This window comes from Microcaecilia unicolor, chromosome 1 (assembly GCF_901765095.1).
Source record: "Microcaecilia unicolor chromosome 1, aMicUni1.1, whole genome shotgun sequence".
Lineage (NCBI taxonomy): Eukaryota > Metazoa > Chordata > Amphibia > Gymnophiona > Siphonopidae > Microcaecilia > Microcaecilia unicolor.
The window spans coordinates 402205004-402228920 of NC_044031.1; the positions used below are offsets into that span (position 1 = coordinate 402205004).

General features: G+C 41.0%; 1 protein-coding gene across 2 annotated transcripts in view; it reads right to left on the minus strand.

Annotated features, from left to right (window-relative positions):
• DTNBP1 (dystrobrevin binding protein 1) overlaps nucleotides 1–23917 on the minus strand; it is a 212977-nt gene that overhangs the window by 43212 nt on the left and 145848 nt on the right. For both annotated transcript variants that reach the window (XM_030211246.1, XM_030211254.1), the window contains one exon: nucleotides 4582–4737. In XM_030211246.1, the coding sequence (XP_030067106.1) occupies nucleotides 4582–4737 (156 nt within the window). The remainder of the gene's footprint in view (nucleotides 1–4581; nucleotides 4738–23917) is intronic.

Genomic DNA, 23917 nt, shown 5'->3' on the forward strand with positions numbered 1-23917 from the left:
TAAAGGGAGTTATTTTATAAAGATTTTCTGCATGGACAGCATTGTTTACATGCGTGAAATGGCTCATGGATGCACAATGAAGTACACATGTTGACAATTGAGACATCTATGCATAGGCATTCCAAGGGCAAAGCTGTGATGTATGCATCTACTTTAGGGGAAAATATATATCTACAAGTAGTTTTCATCTAATGTGCATTTTTAGATTAAGATTATTTTATGCCCATGACTGCAATTTTATTTGACTTGTCTGGAACTAACTTACAAAGTGCCAGACTAGGTCCTTATGTAGAGGTCAGTTGTACCCACCCAACATCAGATTCCTTTACACTGTATACACTTCTGTTCTTACATTTTTGCTCATTCATTTCTTTATTGAGAAATTATTCATTAACATAAGAACATAAGATAAAAATATAAGCGTTCCCATTGCCCCATGTAAGCCGCATTGAGCCTGCCATGAGTGGGAAAGCGCGGGGTACAAATGTAACAAAAATAAATAAAATATTGGGACAGACCGAAAGGTCCATCAAGCCCAGTATCCTGTTTCCAGAAGTCGAATCCAGGTCACAAGTACCTGGCAAGATCCTAAAAGAGTAAAACAGATTTTATGTTGCTTATCCTAGGAATAAGCAGTGGATTTTCCCAACTTAATAATGGCTTATGTACTTTTCTTTTAGGAAATTATCCAAACCTTTTTTAAACCCTGTTAAGCTAAATGGTTTTACCACATTCTCTGGCAATGAATTCCACAGCTTAATTACATGAGTGAAGAAATATTTTCTCCAATTTGTTTTAAATTTACTACTTAATAGATTCATTGCATGCCCCCTAGTCCGAGTATTTTTGGAAAGAGTAAACAAGTGATTCACATCTACTGGTTCCACTCCACTCAGTATTTTATAGTATTTTTAAGTATAAGATTTAAAGGTGTTCTGGTCAATATTCAGAGGCTCCTGCCAAAAGCTAAAACTTAGCAGCACTTAACAGGAGAGTGCCACTGAATATTATCTCCGACTGCTGCAGCATTCTGTAAGCTTAGAGCCAGGGCTGTGTTGGGGCAGACCTGTAGTTATATAGGCACTGATGATATTCGATGCCAGTATGCAGACAACTAACTGGGCAAGTAGGACAGCATAAAATGCAGTCCTAACTATGCTTGGTTAGCTATCAGGATACTAGCACTAAATATCGTCCAGACTCCACACAGTTGGCCCTACCACTAGGCACATGCCTAGGGTGTCCCAGGAGTGCAGCATCTGCCACTGCCCTCCCTCTTGTAAAGCAGAACAGACCAGAGGATTCCCCACTCTAAGAGGAAGTCTTGTGCTGGAGAAGAAGTGGGAAGGAAGGGCGTTTATATACCGCTTTTCTGTGGTACAACTGAAGTGGTTTACATATTATATACAGGTGCTTTTTTCTACACCCTAGTAGGCTCACAAGCCAAGGATTATTTTTGGTACCTGGGGCAATGGAGGGTTAAATGCCCAAGGTCGCAAGGAGGGTAAGGAGAGGCAGGGGAAGGATAAATGGGAGATGCTGGACTAAGGAGGGTAGAGAAGGCAAAAGGAGATGCTGGACTATGAGGGGGTGGTATAAGACCTTGAGCTGCTCCTGGAGTGGTAGGGGGCACATGGGTGAAGGTTTACCTATTGTGTTTAATACCCTTGGGTCAATCCTGGAACCCGGTTAACTTATGATGGCCCACACAGACCTGGATATTCGGCGCTGGTAGCAAGATAAGGCCCACCATTGAGTGTCTGAGTCTAATTCAGCTTGTGGTAGCCAGCTTTATAAAATGTTGACTGCTGTAGGCGAACTATCGACCCTGTTATGTTTAGGATAACGTAAGTAAACTGAAGAAATCATGATAGAGGCAACCTTTAACACTGTAAGACAAATAATGCTTTGTGAAAGTTTAATCCTTATGGACATTTAGCCATTTTCTTTAGGTAATGCGTGTTAGTGTCAATTTTTATGGTTTTTGTACTTTGTTGTAATTTATGTGTTATTGTTTTTACTTACTGCATATGAATGCAAATTTCTGTATAGTGCTTTGGGCAAATCCTTCTAGACAAGGGAGGGAGTATATGCATTTTTTAAAATAATCAAATATGGTGCAAACTCTTCATATTTGAGTTTAAAGATTAATAGTAATAGCCATAAAGCACAACATAATTTAAAAAATGAAGTGTCAGCAAAACAGGTATTTTTTTGGCAACAGTCTACAAACATCCTACATATGTTGCAGAGAAATCTCCTTGGTGCAAAACATAGAAAACATACCCTCCCATTATCCACTGGATTCTTTGCAGTTTTTATTAGACCAAAATAAGTATAACCCAAAGATACTGATCTGCAAGAGGTTTTGCAACCTTTTCTTTGAAGGCATGAAAAAACATGTGGATAAAGGTGAGCTAGTTGATGAAGTGTAACTAGATTTTCGGAAAGCTTTTGACAAAGTTCCTCATGACAGACTCCTGAGATGAAAAATCATTAGATAGGAGGCAATGTCCTTTTGTGGATTAGGAATTAGTTAATGGACAGAAAACAGAGAGTAGGGTTAAATGGCCATTTTTCTCAATGGAGGAGGGTGAATAGTGGAGTGCTGCAGGGATCTGTATTTAGCATATTTTTAAATGATCTGGAAATCAGAACAAGTGAGGTGATTAAATTTGCAGATGACACAAAACTATTCAAAGCTGTCAAACACATGTGGACTGTGAAAAATTGCAGGAAGACCTTAGGAAACCAGAAGACTGGACATCCAAATGGCAGATGAAATTTTATGTGGACAAATGCAAAGTGATACACATTGGGAAGAATAATCTTAATTGTAGTTACCTAATGCTAGGGTCCACTTTAGGAGTCAGGACCCAAGAAAAAGATTTAGGTGTCATTGTAGACAATGTGCTGAAATTTTCTGCCCAGCGGATGCTAGGAATTATTAGGAAAGGGATGGTAAATAAGACCAAGAATATTATAATGCCTCTGTATCGGTCCATAGTGTGACCTCACCTTGAATACTGCGTTCAATTCTGGTTGCCGTATCTCAAAAAAAGATATAGCGTAATTAGAAAAAGATTCAAAGAAGAGCAACCAAAATGATAAAGGAGATGGAACTCTTCCCATATGAGGAAAGGCTAAAGAGGTTAGAGCTCATCAGCTTGGCAACCAGACGGCTGAGGGGGGATATGATTGAGGTCTACAAAACCCTGAGTGGTACAGAACAGGTGAAAGTGAATTGATTTTTCACTCTTTCAGAAAGTACAAAGACCAGGGGACACTCAGTGAATTTACACGGAAATACTTTTTTTAAAAAACAGGAAGAAATATTTTTTTCAGTCAAAGAATAATTAAGCTCTGGAACTCGTTGCTGGAGGATTTGGTAACAGCTGTTAACGTACCTGCCTTTAAAAAAAGGTTTGGATAAGTTCCTGGAGAAAAGTTCATAGTCTGCTATTGAGATAGACCATGGGGGAAGCCACTTCTTGCCCCGGGATTGGTCGCATGGAATGTTGCTACTATTTGGGTTTCTGCCAGGTACTTGTGACCTGGATTGGTCACTGCTGGAAGCAGGATACTGGGCAAGATGGACCATTGGTCTGACCCTGTATGGCTATTCTTATATTCTTTTGTCATTTCTATAGAATTGGCGAGACAAGGTTTAATGACTCCCATGAATGGGATGCAAACATACTGGGCTATAATCTCTTTAGGAAGAATAAATCTGGCCAAAAAGGTGCAGTAGAACTGTATATAAAAAACATAAAAGCAGTTGAAATTCATGGCAAATTCAGCTTTCTGCAGGACATATACAGTATGACTATTAGAAGTCTACATTTTTTCATTACTTTCTTGGAACCTTTTATCTTATTAATTCATTTTCCAAATGGTTAAACTGATCAATTCTTTCAATCAAAAAGATGTCTGTTAATGAATTTGGACATCCTACAATGTAGAACAGATCACAGAACTATTATAAGATGAGGAGAGCTCAATTCAACAGGCTGCAATACAGGGGCATAGCCAGACACCCAATTTTGGGTGGGCCTGGGCCCAAAATGGGTGGGCAGAAGAACCCCGCCTCATCCCACAGATGATGTGGTCTCTCCTCTCACCTGCATGCCATATGGTCTCTCAAATATCCTCCCTCTCCTGCACACCTTTCAAATAGCAGATTTTCACCAGCAACGGGCAGCAACTAATACACACTGCTGATGTTAGCTCCATACTCTTCCCTCTGATGCAACTTCCTGTTTCCATCTAGGCAAGAAAACATCAATGCGAAGGCTATGGGCCCAGTGTAAGCAGTATGGATCTGTCACTGTTCACTGCAGGTGAAAATCTGCTATTTACAAGGTATGCAGGAGGGACAGTTGTTGGGAGTTTTCGACTGGTGGGGCATGGGGATCCCTGCCAGCCACATTATAGCTATGCTGGTACTGGGTGGGCCTGAGCCCAAAGTGGGTGGGCCTGGGCCCACCCAAGCCCACCCTTGGCTATGCCACTGCTGCAATAACAGATCTATTTGTAAGTTCATTTGTCATAAATGCTGAAACAAATTATTTCAAAACTTACCACGTTTCTCAGTTATTTGCAAATATCCAGTAGAAAGGTACTGTTCCATATCCTGTTGAAAGGCTTCTTCAAAAAATTTCTGGCGCTCTTTTAGTTTCATCTGCTGGGCATGCTCCATAGCTAATACCTTCTGGTTATGCTCCGCATCTAGTACAGCTAATGCAATAAAGAATAAAATGTACCTTTACAATAACTGCAGATTAATTTTTTTTAATCATCTATTTCTATTAAGAAAAAGCAGAAATAGTAAGCACAATAAAAAAAAAAATCAGTTTCAATTTGAACAACATTCTCCCAACTTCCCACCCATATCCCTAAATGATAATCCTCTAGACTTGGTGTACTCTTATCCAACTGTAAGAGAGGTTATTGTTCTGGAAGGTGAAAAAATCCATGTTCAATCAACAGTTCAAAATTCAACTACAAGCCTGCAGATTTATTTTAACAGGAAAAGCACAAAGCACAGGAAACTGGAGGGTTTCTCATTCTTCGAAGACACATATGGTACAGTATTTAAAGTATATCCATAAGGGGGGTTAATGCTATAAATAAGCCGCTAGGAGTTTTGCGATAAACAAATGAGATCTCATACATATTCATTATTCAAATCATTCAAAATATGAACAACCGTTTTACATATTTATAAATACCTTTATTAATTCATTTAAATATATATCAACAAATCAAATTGTTTTAAAATTCAAACATACACCCACACTCATGCATACCTCTCAACTACATATTTTTAGATTGTAAGCTCTATCGAACAGGGACTGTCTCTCTGTGTCATGTGTTCAGCGCTGCGTGCTTCTGGTAGCGCTATACAAATGTTAACAATAATAATAATAATAATATTCATTATGGTTATTCCCAAAAAAGCCAGCTCTTTCTCCCTTCCTTCCTCCATATTAGCATATTAATTTGTGTGTGTGTATATATATATATATATATATATACACACACACAAATGAATATGCTAATATGTCCCACCCCATCCTTTGCCCCCCCCCCAAATGAAAGTCAAACTACGCTCATGACTAAAACAGCTTAAAAAATTGTTGTAGCTGGCGGAAACAGCAATAATAAAGGCTGTATTTTGTGCTAATTTTTCTACACTGTTCTATACAATACAGATGGCCAGACTTCAGTGAAGATATCCTGTTTCCTGATGTTTTCATCTTAACTGTTGTTGTAATCTGCCTTGGGAAGCCTTGTGTTAAAAAGATGGAATATACTGAAATTAAATGAAAGTAACATTAAACTCTCCTTTCATTGGGGCACATGGAATCACATCTTCACCTGGTTTGTAGAAGTTTACATTTTAGATATACAAATGGATTATTCTGTTTTGAACACGTTTCAGGGACAAGTGGTTTTATAAGTCAAGATAAAAATAAATAGGTAGATCTCTTTTGTTTAAACATAACTAAATGGGATATAAGCCCCTAATGCAGTCCACTGGTTTTCTTATATTTTGTTCTTGTGATGACTTATACTGTGCCAAAACTGAAAACTCTTATCTCTATCTGGTCGATAATAAAAGGAGCTCATTGTGAACACTATCCACCCTAAAAGGTTGTTTTGTGGCTGTACATAATTTGTTATCATTGTGAAGTGCACCATCACGCAAGCAGATTACTGCAACAGTGTTTCTTTAGGATGTAAGTCCCTAATATTGAAAAAGCTCCAGACTACCCAAAACACGGCAGCCAGACTTATTTTCGGCAGGTCAAGATTCGATAGTGTAACACCTCTTCGAGAGAAGCTTCACTGGCTCCCCATCAGAGAGAGAATTAATTTTAAAGTTCACACAATGATTTACAAGATACTGCACAGAGAAGCCCCTACCTACATGAATAACCTTATCGACCTCCCAACCAGAAACAGTTTGACGTCTTCCCGTACTTACCTTAATTTACATCTCCCCAACTGTAAAGGTATTAAGTACAAATCCTTTTATGCAATCAATATTTCCTTTCTGGGTAGCCAGCTTTGGAACGCTGTACCAAGACCAATCCGATCAATCAATGGCCTTTTGCCCTTCAGAAAAGCATTAAAGACCCATCTATTCAAGGAAGCCTACCCTAATGATTCTACTAACTAAAGCATGCCCAAATGATTCTTACCTACGACTATTATATATTGACCATGTTGCCCATTATCCTTATTGCTATCCCTAATCTTTTCCTCTCCATCTTCCTACGCCCACCTCCTAACGCCCATTTCCTTCTACCCCTCATTCCTCCTATGTTCAATTTACTTATCCGTTAACCCCACTAATATCATGTTTACTACAAATTGTATGTTCTTCTTACGACTTATAATTCTTCTTATTGTTACTTTGTAAGCCGCATTGAGCCTGCCATGTGTGGGAAAGCGAGGGGTACAAATGTAATTAATAAATAACGGATTTGTGATATTAAATAAATAAGTAAATGTTTTTGTTCCTAGTCATACATGCAAAGGTTATATAATCTTTCAAGAAAGCCAGTTAGTTGTTTAACTTACTAGTGGAACATAACCACAGAGGCACGGTATGGTCGCATTTTTAATATGATAATACTAAAGCCCAGATAAGGAATGGGTTATTTTGAGTTAGTCTTCACTGGACCAAATTTGCTTTCCTTGAGCCATCACCAACCAGCTGGATAGGCAGTGTCTTTAAAAAATCCTTTATCCTCCACCTTTTAACATTTATATCACACATTATCACAAGCAAACTTGGGTTCAATGTGGATTAGTTTTGAAAATACAGTGAGACAGAATAATAGAATTCAGTTATATCATGGGAGGAAGTAGATGGGTATGTCTGAAACATTTAACAAAGTTGAGATTACAATATATACCCAACTAGGCATTTAAAAGTCTGTCCTTTAATGATGCCACATGTTCTCAAATCATAGCCATAAGTATAGACAGTTATTCAAACATTATCACATGTATACACCAGAACAGATATCCATACACACAATGAAAAACAATAACTTCCACAGAGTACATCCAAAATTTTATACTCTCATTTCCATCTTCCAAAATTCCAAACAGCAGATGTAGAGTTCAGCAGGACCCAAAGCAGTCCAAAACAAGTCAGAAACTACACAGTTTATACCTAATTGTTCAGCCACCCTTAGGATTCACCTTTGGGTTTAACAAGCAAAACCATGTGCATGAAAGGAATGGATAAATGAATTAAAACAAAGTTTAAATCAAATGCCCTTAATATGTAATACTTGGAAGCAATAATGAAACAATGATGGAATATTCACATAGCAAGCAGCCTAAGACAACAGATTTATTTTCCATTGAATATAATTAACTTTGTATGAACTTGGTGGCTAACAGTGTGCTGAACTGGACAATGTTGGCACATTTAGACTGACTCGATAGAATGTCTGCATGAAGGAAGCCTCTACCTCATTATTCAATACCCTCCTGTGAAACAGTAGTAATAAAAATGGTAAGTGCATTTTTATAAAATACCACTGCATTCCACAAAACAAAAGAAGCAAGTTCCTATATGCCATTTTTTCTTTTGATGTAGACACAGGACAAAAAGATGTTAAATGCTCCCATTTATATACATAGTAAGTTTGATTGTTAAGCACCTGATTCTCATAACATGATGTCTGTTTGGTGGCATTTACTAAGTGAAAACATCTCTGCACGAATACAGGGAGTCCCTATAACCAGCACCCCCAAATGACACAATATTTAAAAACAGAACCAATTGAAACCAATACTTCCTCTGTGTACATCTGTATGCTGCACAAGCCAGCATGTTTAAAAATATAAGTGAGATCAAATAAAAATGCTACCAACAATAAAGAACGACAATATGGACAGAGCAGCTAATAGATTTGCTTGCTTTGTTTTGAATGAACAGGGATGACGGCTGTGCGGAGAGGGAAAAGGGGTTCTTGTTTTGCAGTCCAAGCTGCTTCAGGGGAAAACAAGACTAGAAATAAATGCAACACATGCACTTGCAAAATGGCACAACAGGGACCCCCTGTAGGGACTGAAGACAATTTTGAAGGAAGTATGTGCTAAGATAAGTGTCGTAGAGACAGAATCTGAACATTTGCAACGCATGATTATGTATTATATCTTAATTTTGATGCTGCATCAGTAAGAGTAATTGCTTTATAAAGATGTTTTTTGATCCAAAATTATAGTGCTTTTTTATGACTGATAATTATTGTTAGCCACCTATATACGTTGAAGGCCTGCCTTACAGATAGGTGTGTCTCCTTTTCTACTGAGATCTTTTTTCTCCACTTTTAATGATTGATGCAATTCTCCTGATACAGATCATTTATGAAGAATTTTTCATTTGAGTTGTGTGATTGGGATTCTACAGATTCCTTGTAAGTGTGGTAATTGAAATTACCCATTATTATACTGTTGCCAAATTTACCAGCTTTCCTAATTTCTGTAAACAATTCTTCATCTGTCTGTTCGTTCTGTTCTGGTGGATGGTAATATAGCCCTACAAGAATACTCCTTATCTTCACACTTTCCATATACCTTACAACTGTGTCAGGTGCTGGAGTGGGAAACCTAAGTTCAAAGGCTATTGCAGACTATGTCAGGCCAAAAGACATTCCCAGTCACCTCTTTTCTAGCTACTGGAGGCATGGTATAATGGTTTGGGGTATGGTCTGGAATCCTGAGGCTTCCTGTGATGCAGGGCAACTTATATCCCTTTTGATTGGACAACCCTCTGGTTGAGCCTTTGACATTAAGGAGAAGCTGCTCCGATTGTGAACACTGGACAAATCTCCCCCCTCCCTCCGTTCTACAGTCTCCCTTTCCCAGGGCTTGCCTATTAGTGTTTAAACCACAGGAGTTGTCAGTCTTGCATATTAGGATATCTAAACCTTTGTATGCAAATAAATATAAACACTGTATTTGTAAAAAAAAAACTGCAAACTGTACAAATTGTAAGGTCCATAGCCTTCATTGTGGTTACTGCTGCTCCTCAGGAACATCCTCAGCTCTGTAAGGCTTTGCTCCTATACACTGCATAGGGCTCTGAGCTCCAGCTGCACATCTCTGCACAGGCCTGTGATTTGCAGCAGAAGCTGGCCTAGGGTGGCTGTAAGGAAGAGCTTGCTAACAGCTGTTTGTGTGTGTGGGGGGGGGGGGGGGGGAGCTCAGCTGTAGTCACCTGCTGCGATACTGCTTAGGTAGGCTCTTTCTCCACCCTTTTTCTCCCCTCCAGTAGGGGCATGTCCCTCCAAGGATCTTCTTCCTCCTCATCATTCCCCTGCTGGGTGTGGCCCTGTCGTGAGGTCAGAGGCGCCTCCCTGGGGCCAGGGTCCAAAGCAACCTCCTCCCAGGCCCTCTCCGCTGCAGGCTGATCTGGGGCAGGCTTTGTGGCAGCTGGAATATGACCTGTGTGTTTAAAAGGTTGCAATTGAGATCAACACATTCCATATGGCTTGCACAGTGGTGCAGCATGCTCTCGATAGGCAGGGACAGGGATAGCTGGAAGCTGCTAGTTGTTACCCAGGAGACATCTCTGACCTATGGCACCAATGTGATGAGATAGCCGGGAACCTTGGAGCCACTCTTATGATACTTGTTTGTCCACTGAGAGGGTTGTCTCCCTATGGACATACAAGATGGGTCCTGGCCCTGATGGAGGGCTATGAGTGACTAGTAGTAGCTGAGTAGTAGTGTGCCACTGTGCTGCTGCATGGATGGAGGTCATTGTTACAGCTTTTGTCAGGGATGTAGGTGGGGGGGGGGGGGGGTGCATCCCCATGCCTATGTGGTCTACAGCTGGCTGGGAGATGGCAGGGGTCCCTGTTTGATGCTCCCATACTTCTGGCCACCACCCTGAGAAAGCCAGTTTACATACTACAAGGTGGGAAACCTAAGTGTGGGGGCTCACAGATGGCAGGGGCTGTTCATTACTTTGTGAGTCATGGGCATGCTCTTGGGGTGAGTAGGAGGGGAGTTGATGGGTACACTTAGGTGATGGTTTCCCTAAGGAGGAGTTTGTGTGCCACTATCATGTAGAGGTTTGAGGGGCCCCCAGCTTGAGCCTTGAGGGATGTTTCACAGGGCAGCATATCTAACTTTATACCGTACAATGATATATACAATCATTGTGGGGTCTGGCTCATGAAAGGTCATCATTTAGGTAGCAACTTGTGCTCTCCCAGCCTTCTGTGGTCAGTGTATTGACCTCTTGCACACTGCTCTGCAGGTATGTGTGTAGTATAGGGGTTCGGTTTGTGGCCCCTTAATCTAGGAGACATGGGTTTGTTTCTCACTGTGGGAATTTCTGATTATTGTCTTATATATCCTGTCATAGCTGCTGCAATGTGTTAGGTAGCAGTGTGTGGTGTACTGGTCACGTTTCCTCTGATCACAAGAAGGTGCTGTCCAACATCCCTTCCTTTCCATGTCATCTCATAGGTTTGGGTTTGGCTGCAACACATTCTAGTGGATATGGGGGTTGTGGGCACACTGTACGTAGCTGCATACTCAGGCCTTGATCCAAGACAGTTCCGTTATAGGAATGCAATGTCAGTGGTACTTACATTGAGCCCTGAGGTGCTCTCTCATGTGCTAGATGAGGCCAAGATTTTCCCACTGAATTTTACGATAACAGCACCTGAGCATTTCAAGGTCACTGTGTATGCCAAATCTTCTACAAAAGTTAGTGGAGACAGGGTTCAGGTGATGGGACTTCTTGGCGGCACATACGTTGTTTTTTTTTTTTTAATGACATGTTGTGCAATGCTCCTCGTATAGCCTGTGAAAGATAGCTACAGCCAGGTTTTTTGTGTGTGTGTGGGGGGGGGGGGGGGGGGGGCCGTCTGAGAGGGTATGCAGGCACAGGTGCTGTGTGAGCTGAGATGGCCATGGGGAGAAAGGGTGGCATAGTGGCCTTTCTGTGGAGCATATGCACTGTTGCTGGGAGGTGAGGATGGGCAGTGGGGTAAGCCAGATGTGCCTTGGTGTGGTTCAATGTACTTTACTGAGCTGCTACCAACATTCCCTGAAGTATGTAGGCATGGGACAGCATGCTGGTGCTGGGGGGGGGGGGGGGGGGAGGTGGTGTCCAGATATGTACTCCTCATTTCAGAATTGAAGGGGTAGTGGAGGGACCCCATAATTTCTTGCCACTGGATATTCTGGACATTCTGATGTCACCTATGCTTTGTTATTCATTCTTAAATTCAATAACATGTATTGCAGCAACATTGTTCTTGCTGTTTCTCTTGATCTATCTGCAGTGTTTGATTTGGTTGACCACAATGTGTTACTGTCTCAGCTGTCCTCTTTAGACATCTCCAGAACAGTGGTGTCTTGGTTTACTTCCTTTCTTACTAACCACTCTTTTCAGGTTTCATTTGCATCAACTGCCTTGCCCTATCTTTTGCTCTGTGGTGTTCCCTAGGGGTCTGTTCTAGCACCTCTTTTTTAAAATTTATTTTTAAGTACCCTTGCTTCTATGATCCAAGCTTCAGGTATATCTTGCCATTTCTATGCTGATAGCATTCTACTGCTTTTGCCTGTCAATTCATTTGACATAGTTCTTTGTCCACGCCAAGATTGTTTGTCTATGGTCGCAAATTGGTTAAGCGATCATAAATTAGTTTTAAACAAGGAAGACTGTAGCCTGCTGGTTTAGTGCAGGCCCAACCATTCCTGACTCTCCTCTTGATCTTTGTGGTATCCAGACATACCCAGTAAATTCATTCTGTTATGTTAGATTTATCCTGGACTCCTATCTCACTTTTTCCCCACAAATTGCTAGTTCTTTGCCAATTGCTCTCTATTTGTAGATTCTTTGACCAACCTTTTCATACCCTTGTCCTGTTGTTACTCATTACTCGTCTTGATTATTGTAATACAATCTATCTTGGCAGCTTTCGTTCGGATCTGAAAAGGCTTCAGTCGGTACAACACAGTGACTCATCTGTCATGCTTGCAAATTTGATCATGTTTCTCCTCTATTTCAAACATTCTACTGGTTGCCAATATAACAGTGTATCATTTTTAAACTGCTTATTCTCATTTTTAAAGCCTTTCGGGTTGGTCTTCCAGAGTATCTCGCAACACTGATCATTCCCTATTCTCCTATTTGTCTTCTCTGCTCTATCAATGACTATTGTCTAGTCCTTCCTGACCCAAAGGCCACTCAGTTTGAACGTACACATCACTGTGCTTTCTTTTTCACTGCTCCCTTTTATTGGAATGCTCTTCCTCTTCGGGTCAAATCATCTATTAAACTGTTGAAGGTAGCTTTGAAAATGGACCTTTTCAAGTAGACTTTTTCTTTGGAATGATCATTAAGAAGTACCAGGTTCTGTTTTGACTTTTTTCCCTGCTCTCCCAACCTCCCCCTTCCCCCACTCTCTATCCTGCTGTGAGTGCTCTGGTTTGATTGCTTTACTCTCTTTCCTGTCTCAAATTATGTAGTTCCTTTCCTAATATTTTGGATTTTTAATTTGTAAATCAAGCTGTGAATCAGCTTGGGTGGAAATGATTTGTAGTAGTAGTATATCAAGTGTTAATTAACTACAAAGGGAACTCAATGTTTATGTGACCCTGCAAATATATCGTGCTGGCACTAGTGGTGCTGTGATCCTGGGAGGCACTGCTTCACACTCACCTTTCCAGGCTGCTTCTAATGGATCTCCATGCCCTCATGGAGACATTGTGGGGTGGTAGGTGGTGGTGGTGCGTGAAAATCTCTCTCCAGTGCCTGAGGCACAGGAGGACCACGAGCTCTGTCTCTGGCACAGAAAAGTTAGTCTCTCTGCCCAGAGACATGACTAGGCTCGCTGAGGAACATTCCTCCACATGAAAAAGTTTGCACATGGAAGAAACAAGCTGCTGTTGCTGTGGACATTTTCTCAATGTGGGGACCAGTACTTCCATTGCACGTTTTGCCTAGTGTATTTCCGATTGGTGATGAATAAAAATGTCTGACGTTTGCAGTGCATCCTCTTTCTAAATATTTTTGGTCTATTTTGAATATTAGAAAACATTTATTTATTTATTCTATTATGGACTTACATTTTCTGATAAACATTTTTCTCTGCTTTTGGACATCATATTGAAAATGCCTCTTTACACTATTCTGCAAATTTCTTCATAGATTCAATACAGATTACAAAGCAAAAGCCCTCAAATCAGGAAAAATACAATTAAAATAACATTAATACCAAATAAAATGCAATTAATTTACATCTTCAAATAGATAAGTTGTCAGGGACTTTCAAAACAAGTAATAAGAGCTTGTTTGCCTTAACCGGAGTGGAAGCCTATTCCAAACTTTAGCCCCCGGTAGCCATAGAAGTGTGTTGTAGGACTTTGAGATGGAAACCATGGGTACGCAACAAAAGAAATCCATGCTATTGTTTAAACAAATGTGCCAAAAGGCTTAAGCAGGGTTCTTATGCATTTGACACCTTCCATCCAAGAATACTTCACAAGTGACAGTATGTTTGTTTACCAAGCCCTCAAGCTTTCTATTTGATTTTGCATTGTTTTTTTCCTGTTATTTGCTTCCATATATTTTACAGACATAAAACATCTGACAAAAACAAACAATGGCTATTCATTCATGTTTTTAATGTGGGCATCCAAGGAGTTTATTCTGCTTCCTGAAGGATTATGTGTTAACATTGTAGATTGTGGGGCAGGGGAATACCCTATGCACCCAATGACCTGCTCCTTTAATAGTACTGAAAAAATACATCAACCAAGAAACTTGCTGTCCAATGGTCCCAGCTGTGCAGCATAAGCAATGTAATTGTTCACATTCTAGGACAATTACAATATCCAGCTGCCCCTCTCTAAATCATGTTGATACTTATATAAAATATGAACATTTTAAGCCTGCAAAAATTCCAGACTACTTGGCTATAGTTCTAATACATTTTCTAAATAGCCAATAGGTTAATCCCTACAATACGTTTGTGAGATTCTAATCAAAATCATGGTGCAGTTACTTCCTATCACTGAATTCTTTGTAGCCTTTCTGTCCAATATCTATATTGTCACTCTCATTTCCTATCTAGTATTAACATTATTATAGCAGTCCCCTCCCAGTACTTACATTAGTCTTATTTCCTATCTGCGTTCTTACTAATGTGACCCTGGTCCCAAAAGTGTGACTTTTAGGTTTATGTGTATGTGGTCTTAACCTCTACATAGACTAAGCAATACCTTCTATTTGTTCAGTCAATAGAGTTGATATAAGGGGATGTGTGCTTTTAAGGAATAGTGACAAACATGGTGTAATGGGACAGAGTCAGCATGGATTCAGCCAAGGGAAATCTTGCCTCAGCAATCTGCTTCACATCTTTGAAGGCGTGAATAAACATGTTGATAAACATAAGCCGGTTGATATATTGTATCTAGATTTTCAGAAAGCTTTTATTAAAGTTCCTCATGAGAGACTCCTGAGGAAAAAAAAACATGGGATAGGAAGCAATGTTCTGTTGTAGATTAGGAACAGGTAATAGATAGAAAACAGAGGTTAGGGTTAAATGGCCATTTTTCTCAGTGGAGGAGGGTGAATAATGGAGTGCCACAGAGATCTGTACTGGGACTGGTGCTATTTAACATATTCATAAAAGATCTGGAAATCAGAACAAGTGAAGTGATTAAATTTGCAGATGACTATTCAAAGTTGTTAAAACACATGCGGACTGTGAAAAATTGCAGGAAGACCTTAGGAAATTGGAAGACTGGGCATCCAAACGGCAGATGAAAGTTAACGTACACAAATGCAAAGTGATGCACATTGGAAAGTATAATTCAAATCATAGTTACTTGATGCTACGGCACCCAAGAAAAAGAGGTGTCATTATAGATAATATGCTGAAATGGTTGCTCAGTGTGTGGCGTTGTATCATTCTATGGTGCGACCTCACCTTGAGTACTGCGTGCATTCTGGTCACTGTATCTCAAAAAAGATATAGCGGAGTTAGAAAAAGGTTCAGGCAAAGGCGACCAAAATGATAAAGGGGATGGAACTCCTCTCATATAAGTAAAGACTAAAAAGGTTAGGGCTCTTTAGCTTGGAAACGAGATAGCCGAGGGGTGATATGATAGATGTCTACAAAATCCTGGGTGGTGTAGAATGGGTGAAAGTGAATTGATTTTAAAATGTAAAAATACTAGGGGACATTCCAAGAAGTTACATGGTAATACTTTTAAAACGAATAAGAGGAAATATTTTTTCACTCAACTAATAGTTAAGCTCTGGAACTCGTTGCCAGAGGATGTGGTAACAGCAGTTAGTGTATCTGGGTTTAAAAAAAGGTTTGGACAAGTTCATGAAGGAAAAGTCCATAGTCTGCTATTGACACAGACATGGGGAAGGCACTGCTTGCCCTGGGATTGGTAGCATGGAATATTGCTACTCTTTGGGTTTCTCAAACCAAAATATAGGGAGAAATGTGAAATATGGCAGAACCTAATGCATACAAATTTTCACTAAATAAAGTACAGTTGAAGACACAGTGGCATCAGATGTTAATAAGAACATAAGCACCGCCATACTGGGAAAAGACCAATGGTCCATCAAACCCAGCATCCTGTCTCCGACAGTGGCCAATCCAGGCTTCAAGAACCCAGCAAAACAAAAAAAAAATTAATTTTTAATAATGTTCAATAGACTTTTCCCTCAGGAATCTGTCCAAACCCTCTTTGATCTCTTATAGCACACAGCTATTTCACATCAAAGCTTACAATGCAGTATCATTTGTCAAAAGTGTCCCTTTTCCTTAACTAAATTTGATTAAATACACAATATATGGAAAAACAAAGAAAGCGACCACTTATCTTAAATTGTGCCCCATGTACTTCCTGCTAGCAATCTGATAAAAAGATCACCTGATGCCCACACTGTCAAACTAATGGCGTTTCAGTCAGAGATCTGCATCCGGGACTAGCGAAAGTAGTTACATATATCAGTTTCACTCTTTATCGCCACAGACCCCGTGTGGGCCTCAGCTTCCACAATAGACCTTGCAACTATTTGGGTTTCTATCAGGCACCTGTGACCTGATTGGTCACTGTTGAAAACAGCATACTGGGCTAGATGGACCATTGGTCTCACTAAGTATGGCTATTCTTATGTTTTTTATGAATGTCTATGCCAAAGTGTTATTCTTTATCTCACTACCAACATTAAGTAGATCATTTATGATGAATTATTTTTTGGGAACTGGTACAATGCAGAAAGATTTAAGTGCAGCTTCTATCTTACCTTTTGCTTTGGAAGCCTGTAGCATTTGAACTTGTTTAAGACACCCTAAGTTTGTGTTGAAATAACATTGACATTACTGGAACCACCAGACCATTTTGAGATTGAACCCAGTATACAGGGATTGGGTTCAAATGAGGTGGACATTGACAGCCATGCTGTTCACATCTAAAGAGAGTCATTTATTTAGAAGGGAGAAAAGTCTGTTCTATTACAGAGGAAGAATCCCTGTCCAGTGAAAGGAAATTCATCTGAAAAGTTGGTTCACTACACCATCTGCTTGACCATATTCCAAGAACTCCAACAACCAGTGATACTCTCTAGAAGGCACAGCAGGGCCTGTTCAGCAGGGCCTGTTCAGTCTTCATTTAAAGAAACAAGCAAGATTTATTAACTAGTTTCCATAGTGTACAACCCTTTTTCCCATAGTTTTAAACTGAAACGTTCTTCTAGAGGCAGAAACGTAACTGTAACAGCCAAGCGCATTTAAAATGATAGTAGCAAGGCATACACTTTGTCTTAGAAGAAAGTTACTTTCTGTTCTTTGCCTGGAAGACAGGTAGCAGTGTTACTGACCTGACTTAGGAGTTAATTAAGGTGGCCTAAAGCTCACTGACTCTACATGCTGAAATGACTACCACCAAAAACACAACTTTCCAGGTCAAATACTTCAGATGACAGGAATCAAGTGGTTCAAAATGAGCTTTCATTAGCTGGGTGAGGACAACATTGAGATCCCATGACACAGTTGGAAGTTTGACAAGGGGCTTTGTTAATAACAAACCTCACATGAAGTGAACTAGAAGCTGTACAGAGATGGGCTTACCTCCTACACAGTGATAAGCACTAATTGCACTTAGATGAACCCATACAGAGTTGGTTTTCAACCCAAATTCAGAGAGGTGCAGGAGATACTACTTATCATTTCTGCTTAAGCAGCTTTTGTGTAGGGCAGGTGAGGGGGATCTAAGGCCTTGCCCTCACACCAGACAGTAAACCTCCTCCACTTAAATGAGTAACACTTCTTAGTGGAGTCTTTCCTGGAAGCTAGCAGGATACAAGAGACTCCCTCTGGCAAATCTAAGGATTCAAATTATATGCTCTCAAAGTCCAACATGCCCTGGAAGCTGATGCAAGGCCAAATGGCAGAATGTGGTAATGATAGTGGTGTTTCCCTATCCAGAATCTGAGATAATTCCTGTGACTGGGAAGTATTGAAATGTGGTTATAGGCATCCTTTAAGTCCAGAGAGTATAGCCAATTGTGTTCCTGAATCATGGGAAGGATGGTGCCCAGGGAAATCATCCTGAACTTTTTTTTGACCAGGAATTTGTTCAGGGCCCTTAGGTCTAGGACGGGACGAAGTCCTCCATCTTTTTTGGGCACAAGGAAGTACCTAGAATAGAATCCCTTCCCTTCTTTCCCTGGTGGTATAGATTAGACCACATTGGCTTGTTGAAGGGTGGAGATTTCCTTTGCAGGTACCTGCTTATGCCAAGAGCTGATGTATGATGCTTTCGGGGGAGGGGGGGCAATTTGGTAGTCTTTTACGCCAATGCAGGGCGTAACCAAGACTGACCATTTGAAGAACACACCAGTCAGAGGTTACACTTGTGTTGGTAAAAATTCTGCCTCCCCCCTACCAATAAGCTGTCTGGGATGGTTACTTTGAGTGTGGCTATACTCTCCTGGAGCCAGTCAAAAACTTGTCCCTTGCTTCGACAGGGGAGCCAGTTGGGGCTTCTGAGGGTGGGACTGGTGAGGCCAAGAACGCTGAGTTCTGGGCAGAGTGAGAAGGCGGCAGAAATCTATGCCTTTGAGAGTAGCAGGGTTGCTGCATAGGTCCACTCGAAAATCTCTGTGAGGAAGAGATTGCAGCTGGAGGGTGCCAAGACAGGGTTTGGATGGCATCAGTATGTTTCTTTATAAGGTCAGTGACCTCTTCTACATTATCTCCAAACACACTGTCATCCCAGCAAGGAATGTGTGCCAATCTCTCGTGAACCATTGGTTCTAGGTCAGAGATGTGCAGCCATAACAGTCTGGATGCAATGTCAAAAGAACTGTATGCGCCCCTGGCTAGATACTTCCTACACTCCAGCTGCTTACTGGCAAAGCTCTGCAGCCTGCTCCTGTGGGACAGAATCCACCAGACTTAGTATACTGTGGACCAAACACTGCAAGTAAAGGCTCATACAAAGCTGGTAGGACTGGATATGGGCAGTGAGCATCGAGGCCTGAAAAGCTTTCCTCCCAAATGAGTTCAGTGTCCGAGCATCTACTTGGGGGTGTTGAGGCATGAGTTCTGGAGCTCATAGCTCATTTGAGAGCAGATTCAATTACCAGAGACTGGTGTGGCAGTTGAGCCCTCTCAAATCCGGGAGCCTTTGGGATACAATACAGCATGTCCACCTTCTTAGGTGCGCCTTGCAATCAAAAGTGGAGAGCCGGGTCACCGCGAGACAAAGCCAGGCCTGGGGCAAACAAACTTAAGGGCCCCCTGGGCCCTCCCCAATCCCTTGCAAAGAATCTTAAGGGCCCACTGCTGCTCCCCAAAAACAATCTTAAGGGCCCCAACACCTCAATTCCTGGCTGCTTCAATGCTTAATCTTCAGCGTCTCGCATCTGTACTCTGTAATGCTCCCTCAGTTGATGGTCGACGGTCATCTGTCTTCCAGTTCTCTTTTGTGCTCGTGTGTGTGATGACCAGTTTAATGCATTAACCCCTCTGTTGCCACAGATTCTTCTTGCTGTGTGCCACAGTGGAAACAGGAAGAACATCAGGAGGAGGTGGGATGAGGTACGAAGGACCTGTGGTGGCAGAGAAGACTTAACACATTAGCACGCTAACCTGAGTCCCAGCTGGCACACATGAGCAGGAGAGGAAACCAATGCAGCCTGAGCCTTCTTCTGCCTGGCCTGCCATTGGAAGCCTTGCCAATGTGGTGGCACCAGGCCCGGGGAATCTTGCCCCACTCTCAGAGGCCCTAGGGGAGATTCACAGTTCTTCATCAGTGCATCCTTAAGGTTAAGGTGCAATGGTACTGGATGAGACTCATAGTCCAGGACAGTTAACATTTCTGCACTGGGCTCATCCTCTGTCTCCAACTTAAATGGGATGGCAGAAGCCATCTCCCTGACCAAACTGGTGAGAGACCCTCAGGTGGCGACTTACATCTCTCTTGAGGTGAGGAGGGATTAGAAAGTATCCCACAAAACTCCCCCTCCGAGAAGTAATGAGGATCCCCTTCTGAGTCGCATGAATGGTCCCATTCAGACCTGGCTGAGAGAGTCTGTGCCTGCCTCAGCTCAGTGGAACTATGCCCATACAACAAACAGCACAGAGATACAGCCCTACCCTCAGACTACGGGGACACTTCCTCCCCCGATGCCGAGAGTGGTATTGTATGTGTCAATGTCGACACCTTTTGAGGTGCCAATGCAGAGGATCTCTGCACCGGCATAGATAGAGCCTCAGGAAGAATCTGGGGCTGATCTACAGCTGGAACAAAGCACCTTCGATGCCTGAGTGGTTTGGCTTGGAACGGCTCATCGAAGGTAGGCATCGGCAAATGTGGGGGAGCTGGGACAGAGGCAACGTAAGAAGACATCAATGCCAGACCAGTAGCAGGGTCCTGGCTGCCCAGATACTTGTGCACCGGGGTCTACTCTCAGTGCATGATGTCGAGACAGGTGGAGATCTTCTCGATGCCGGTGCACTCCCAGTGAATGTTGAAGTCTTGGCAGCCATCGAGGTCAATGCTTCCAGTGCCAAATTCGATGCACCAGTCTTCGAGGACCCAAAAAGTCTCTCCTGTTGAACCTTCCATGCTCTCTGTGTCCTCAACTACTTTTTCAAACAGAGAGAGCAAGAGTTAGGCTCACGGTTAGACCCAAGGCACCCGATGCACCAAGAGTGTAGGTCAATCACAGAAATCACCCAATTACATTGGGCACACAAGCCACTGAGGGTATTCTGGAACATCGAGAAAAGTATCACAACCAAATTAAACTCCTCAATTGTGAACAGTAAAAAGGGGCAGCGCTCAAACGGAGGTCCGTGTTCTGTCCTAAATGGGCCTAGCAACTCATGAAAAAAAAAAAGGAAACCTTAAGAGCCCACCCAAAAAAACCAAAACAAAACCCTAGTAAAATTAAAGGGAAACAAAATAAAATATAAGAAAAAATGAAAAATACTCAAAGGACAAAAATATTTGCACGGGAAGACACTGCAAATGAGAAAAAATATACAATAAGAGAACATAACAACGCATCCTCCCTGGTCCATGGAAAAATGAAGACTGAGGAACCCGCTTCTCATGTCTGGTGGAAAGGCACCAGCACATGCACAATGGGATGCTGCTAGAAAGTTATAAGTTAATATCACTAGTCAGCGTCTGCACCGGACTCTGTCAGATGATGTCACCCTTCTGTGGGAATACAATGGTATGTTTGCCCTTGCAGAAAAAAGGTTTGCTTTCTTTACTGTTGTTTCAAATCCATGGACTTAAGCTATTTGTTTGCTTCCTTGCACTTTTGATAGTCTATGACCAATTTTAAGCAATAGCCTTTCTAACCAGGGGCCCTGTTTACTAAAGCGCATTAGCATTTTTAACACACCTACAATTAGTGCACGCGCTAATTGTGTAGGCACCTATAGGGATATTGTAGGCGCGTATATGGTTAACGTACGTTAAAAATGCTAATGCGTCTATAACGCGGTTTAGTAAACAGGGACCCTAGTAAGTAGTGTCAGAGAACTTTACTTCAAAATTGTCCTGTAATTTTTGAGATACAACAATTTCCAGGTTTGCATTGTAGGGTTTTTTTTTTACATTTTTTTTTAATAGCTCAAATGCACATTGGTTTCTAAGATTTAAAAACAGGAATTTAAAAAAACATGCAACATTAAGGAGCTAATTTACAAAGCTTTATTTTTCTCATGGACACAGAATGGGAGAAAAGCCTCAGTGAATCATAGAAGGCAATACAAGGAGAACAAACCCTTCAAGGACTCCAGAATGTACATTTATAATCACTGCATGTAACTATATTAACAGAGCACTGATTTATCTGCGCATTATTAACAAATATAGGGGCCCTTACTAAGCTGCATAAGCGTCTATGAATGCCCAACGCACGCCAAAATGGAGTTACCACCCAACTACCACGTGGCTCTTGCGGTAATTTCATTTTTGGTGCGTGCCCGATACACGCGTCTGAAAAATATTTTTTTATTTTCGGTTGCGCGTAACGGACGCATGCCAAGTGATATTTGATGTGCATAGGTCATTACCACCCGGATTCTTTACCGCTAGGTCAATGGCTGGCGGTAAGGTCTCAGACCCAAAATGGACAGGCGGCAATTTTGATTTTGGCGCACGTCCACTTTTGGCAAAAAAAAAAAAAAAAAGGCTTTTTTTACAGGCGCGCTAAAAAATGGATCGGCGTGAGCCAAAAACCTGCTCCTACACTACCCACATGCCATTTTTCAGCGCACCTTAGTAAAATGACCCTATAATAAACTACAAGACTCCAACAAAATAATTAACAAAAATATAATAAATCTACACAGCATATACAAAGCAGCTCATATCTGAATATAAGAAAATCAGGTTTACACTGCTTCATTTTTTCATGCAGCTTAAGAAAACTGGTGGTTTTGTAAAATTCATACTGTAGGACATAAAAATTATACCCATTCAAACAAAGCAATTCAGAAATACATCTGGTTGGAACATTACAATAACCTAAGATGACACTTTTTCTCGTGCCTGTTTCTACAGCAGTACAGAGTTTCGAATTAGATGTTACAAATGCACACGGAACATATAATTCATCTCGGAGGCCTTGAGCAGAATAATTAAACGGGGTCATTTATAATTATAGAACTGTGTGGTATTAATACAGTGTTCTTCCCAGGACCTTTTGAAAGGGTGCACCACCCAGCTGATTTTACTGACCATATGTCTAACTTAGCAGAAAACGTTACAATACTGCACAGTACTCTCCAGCCCCCACTTAGCCACTCCTTAATGCCACCTGGCTGGCAAAAATTTTGGGGACAGAACTGCTAATAGCATACTCCATTTTAAAAAACTGTATTGAAAGCATTGAGTAGATTCTTCACAATAATCTCTCTCACTCATTTCACAGCTTTCATTGCTTCTCCTTATGGTCTTATTTCAGGGTTCCTTTTTTCTTCTGATAAGATTTCATGTATGCTACATACATTTATTGCAACAATGGCCTCTATTAAAAAATCTCATTCCCTATGTATTCATTCCTTGAACACTATTAGTATTATGACAACACGGGGTTCAGTAAGGACCAACACAACAGTGCACAGACTTATTTAGATTTACAATAGGATTTCTACAACCCAAGTGCATCACTTTGCACTTCTTCTCATTAAATTTTAACTGCCTTGGTTATCATCCTATACGAGGGAGATAAATCTGCTATATTAAGAGCTTATTTTAAAAATAAGTGTATGTATGTCATTCTGTGGGAAAACCATCCAGATTTTTCCAGATGTATCTCACAACACTCAGGTATTAAGGAAAGCTTTTTTAGCTTTGAAGAGTCGGGCCTTGGCATTAGGAGCTACTTTTTTTTTTCTTTGGTTCCCCTGTAGGTGTAGTATTAGCTTTCAAGGGAATCAATTTATGTTTTATGACCCTTCACAACTGGAGTCATTTTTACAGAAGCATAGGGTGAAATGGGGATCCAATATATTATGTTAAAGTCTCAAGATACAAGGTCACTAGTTCCTGGTTATATTGTTTTCTTTGTTCATTTTTTTTTCTCTCTCTGTCCCATGATGTGGGCTGTTAAAGACTTTTCTTCTTCTTGTCTCTAGAGCTATAATGTTAGGTTTCTACTTTTGTTTCCTGTGTTTGAGTGAAATATGTATACTTCAAAACTGAAAAAAAAATTAACTGCCAAAAAAGAATATTCTTCTATTAAAAAAAAAAATCTTCTCATGTTGTCCATGCCCTCTGGGTGTCCACTCTGTTGCAAATCTTGGTATCAGCCGCAAAAAGGCAAACGTTTCCTTCTAACCTTTCAGCAATGTCACCCAAGATCATGTTG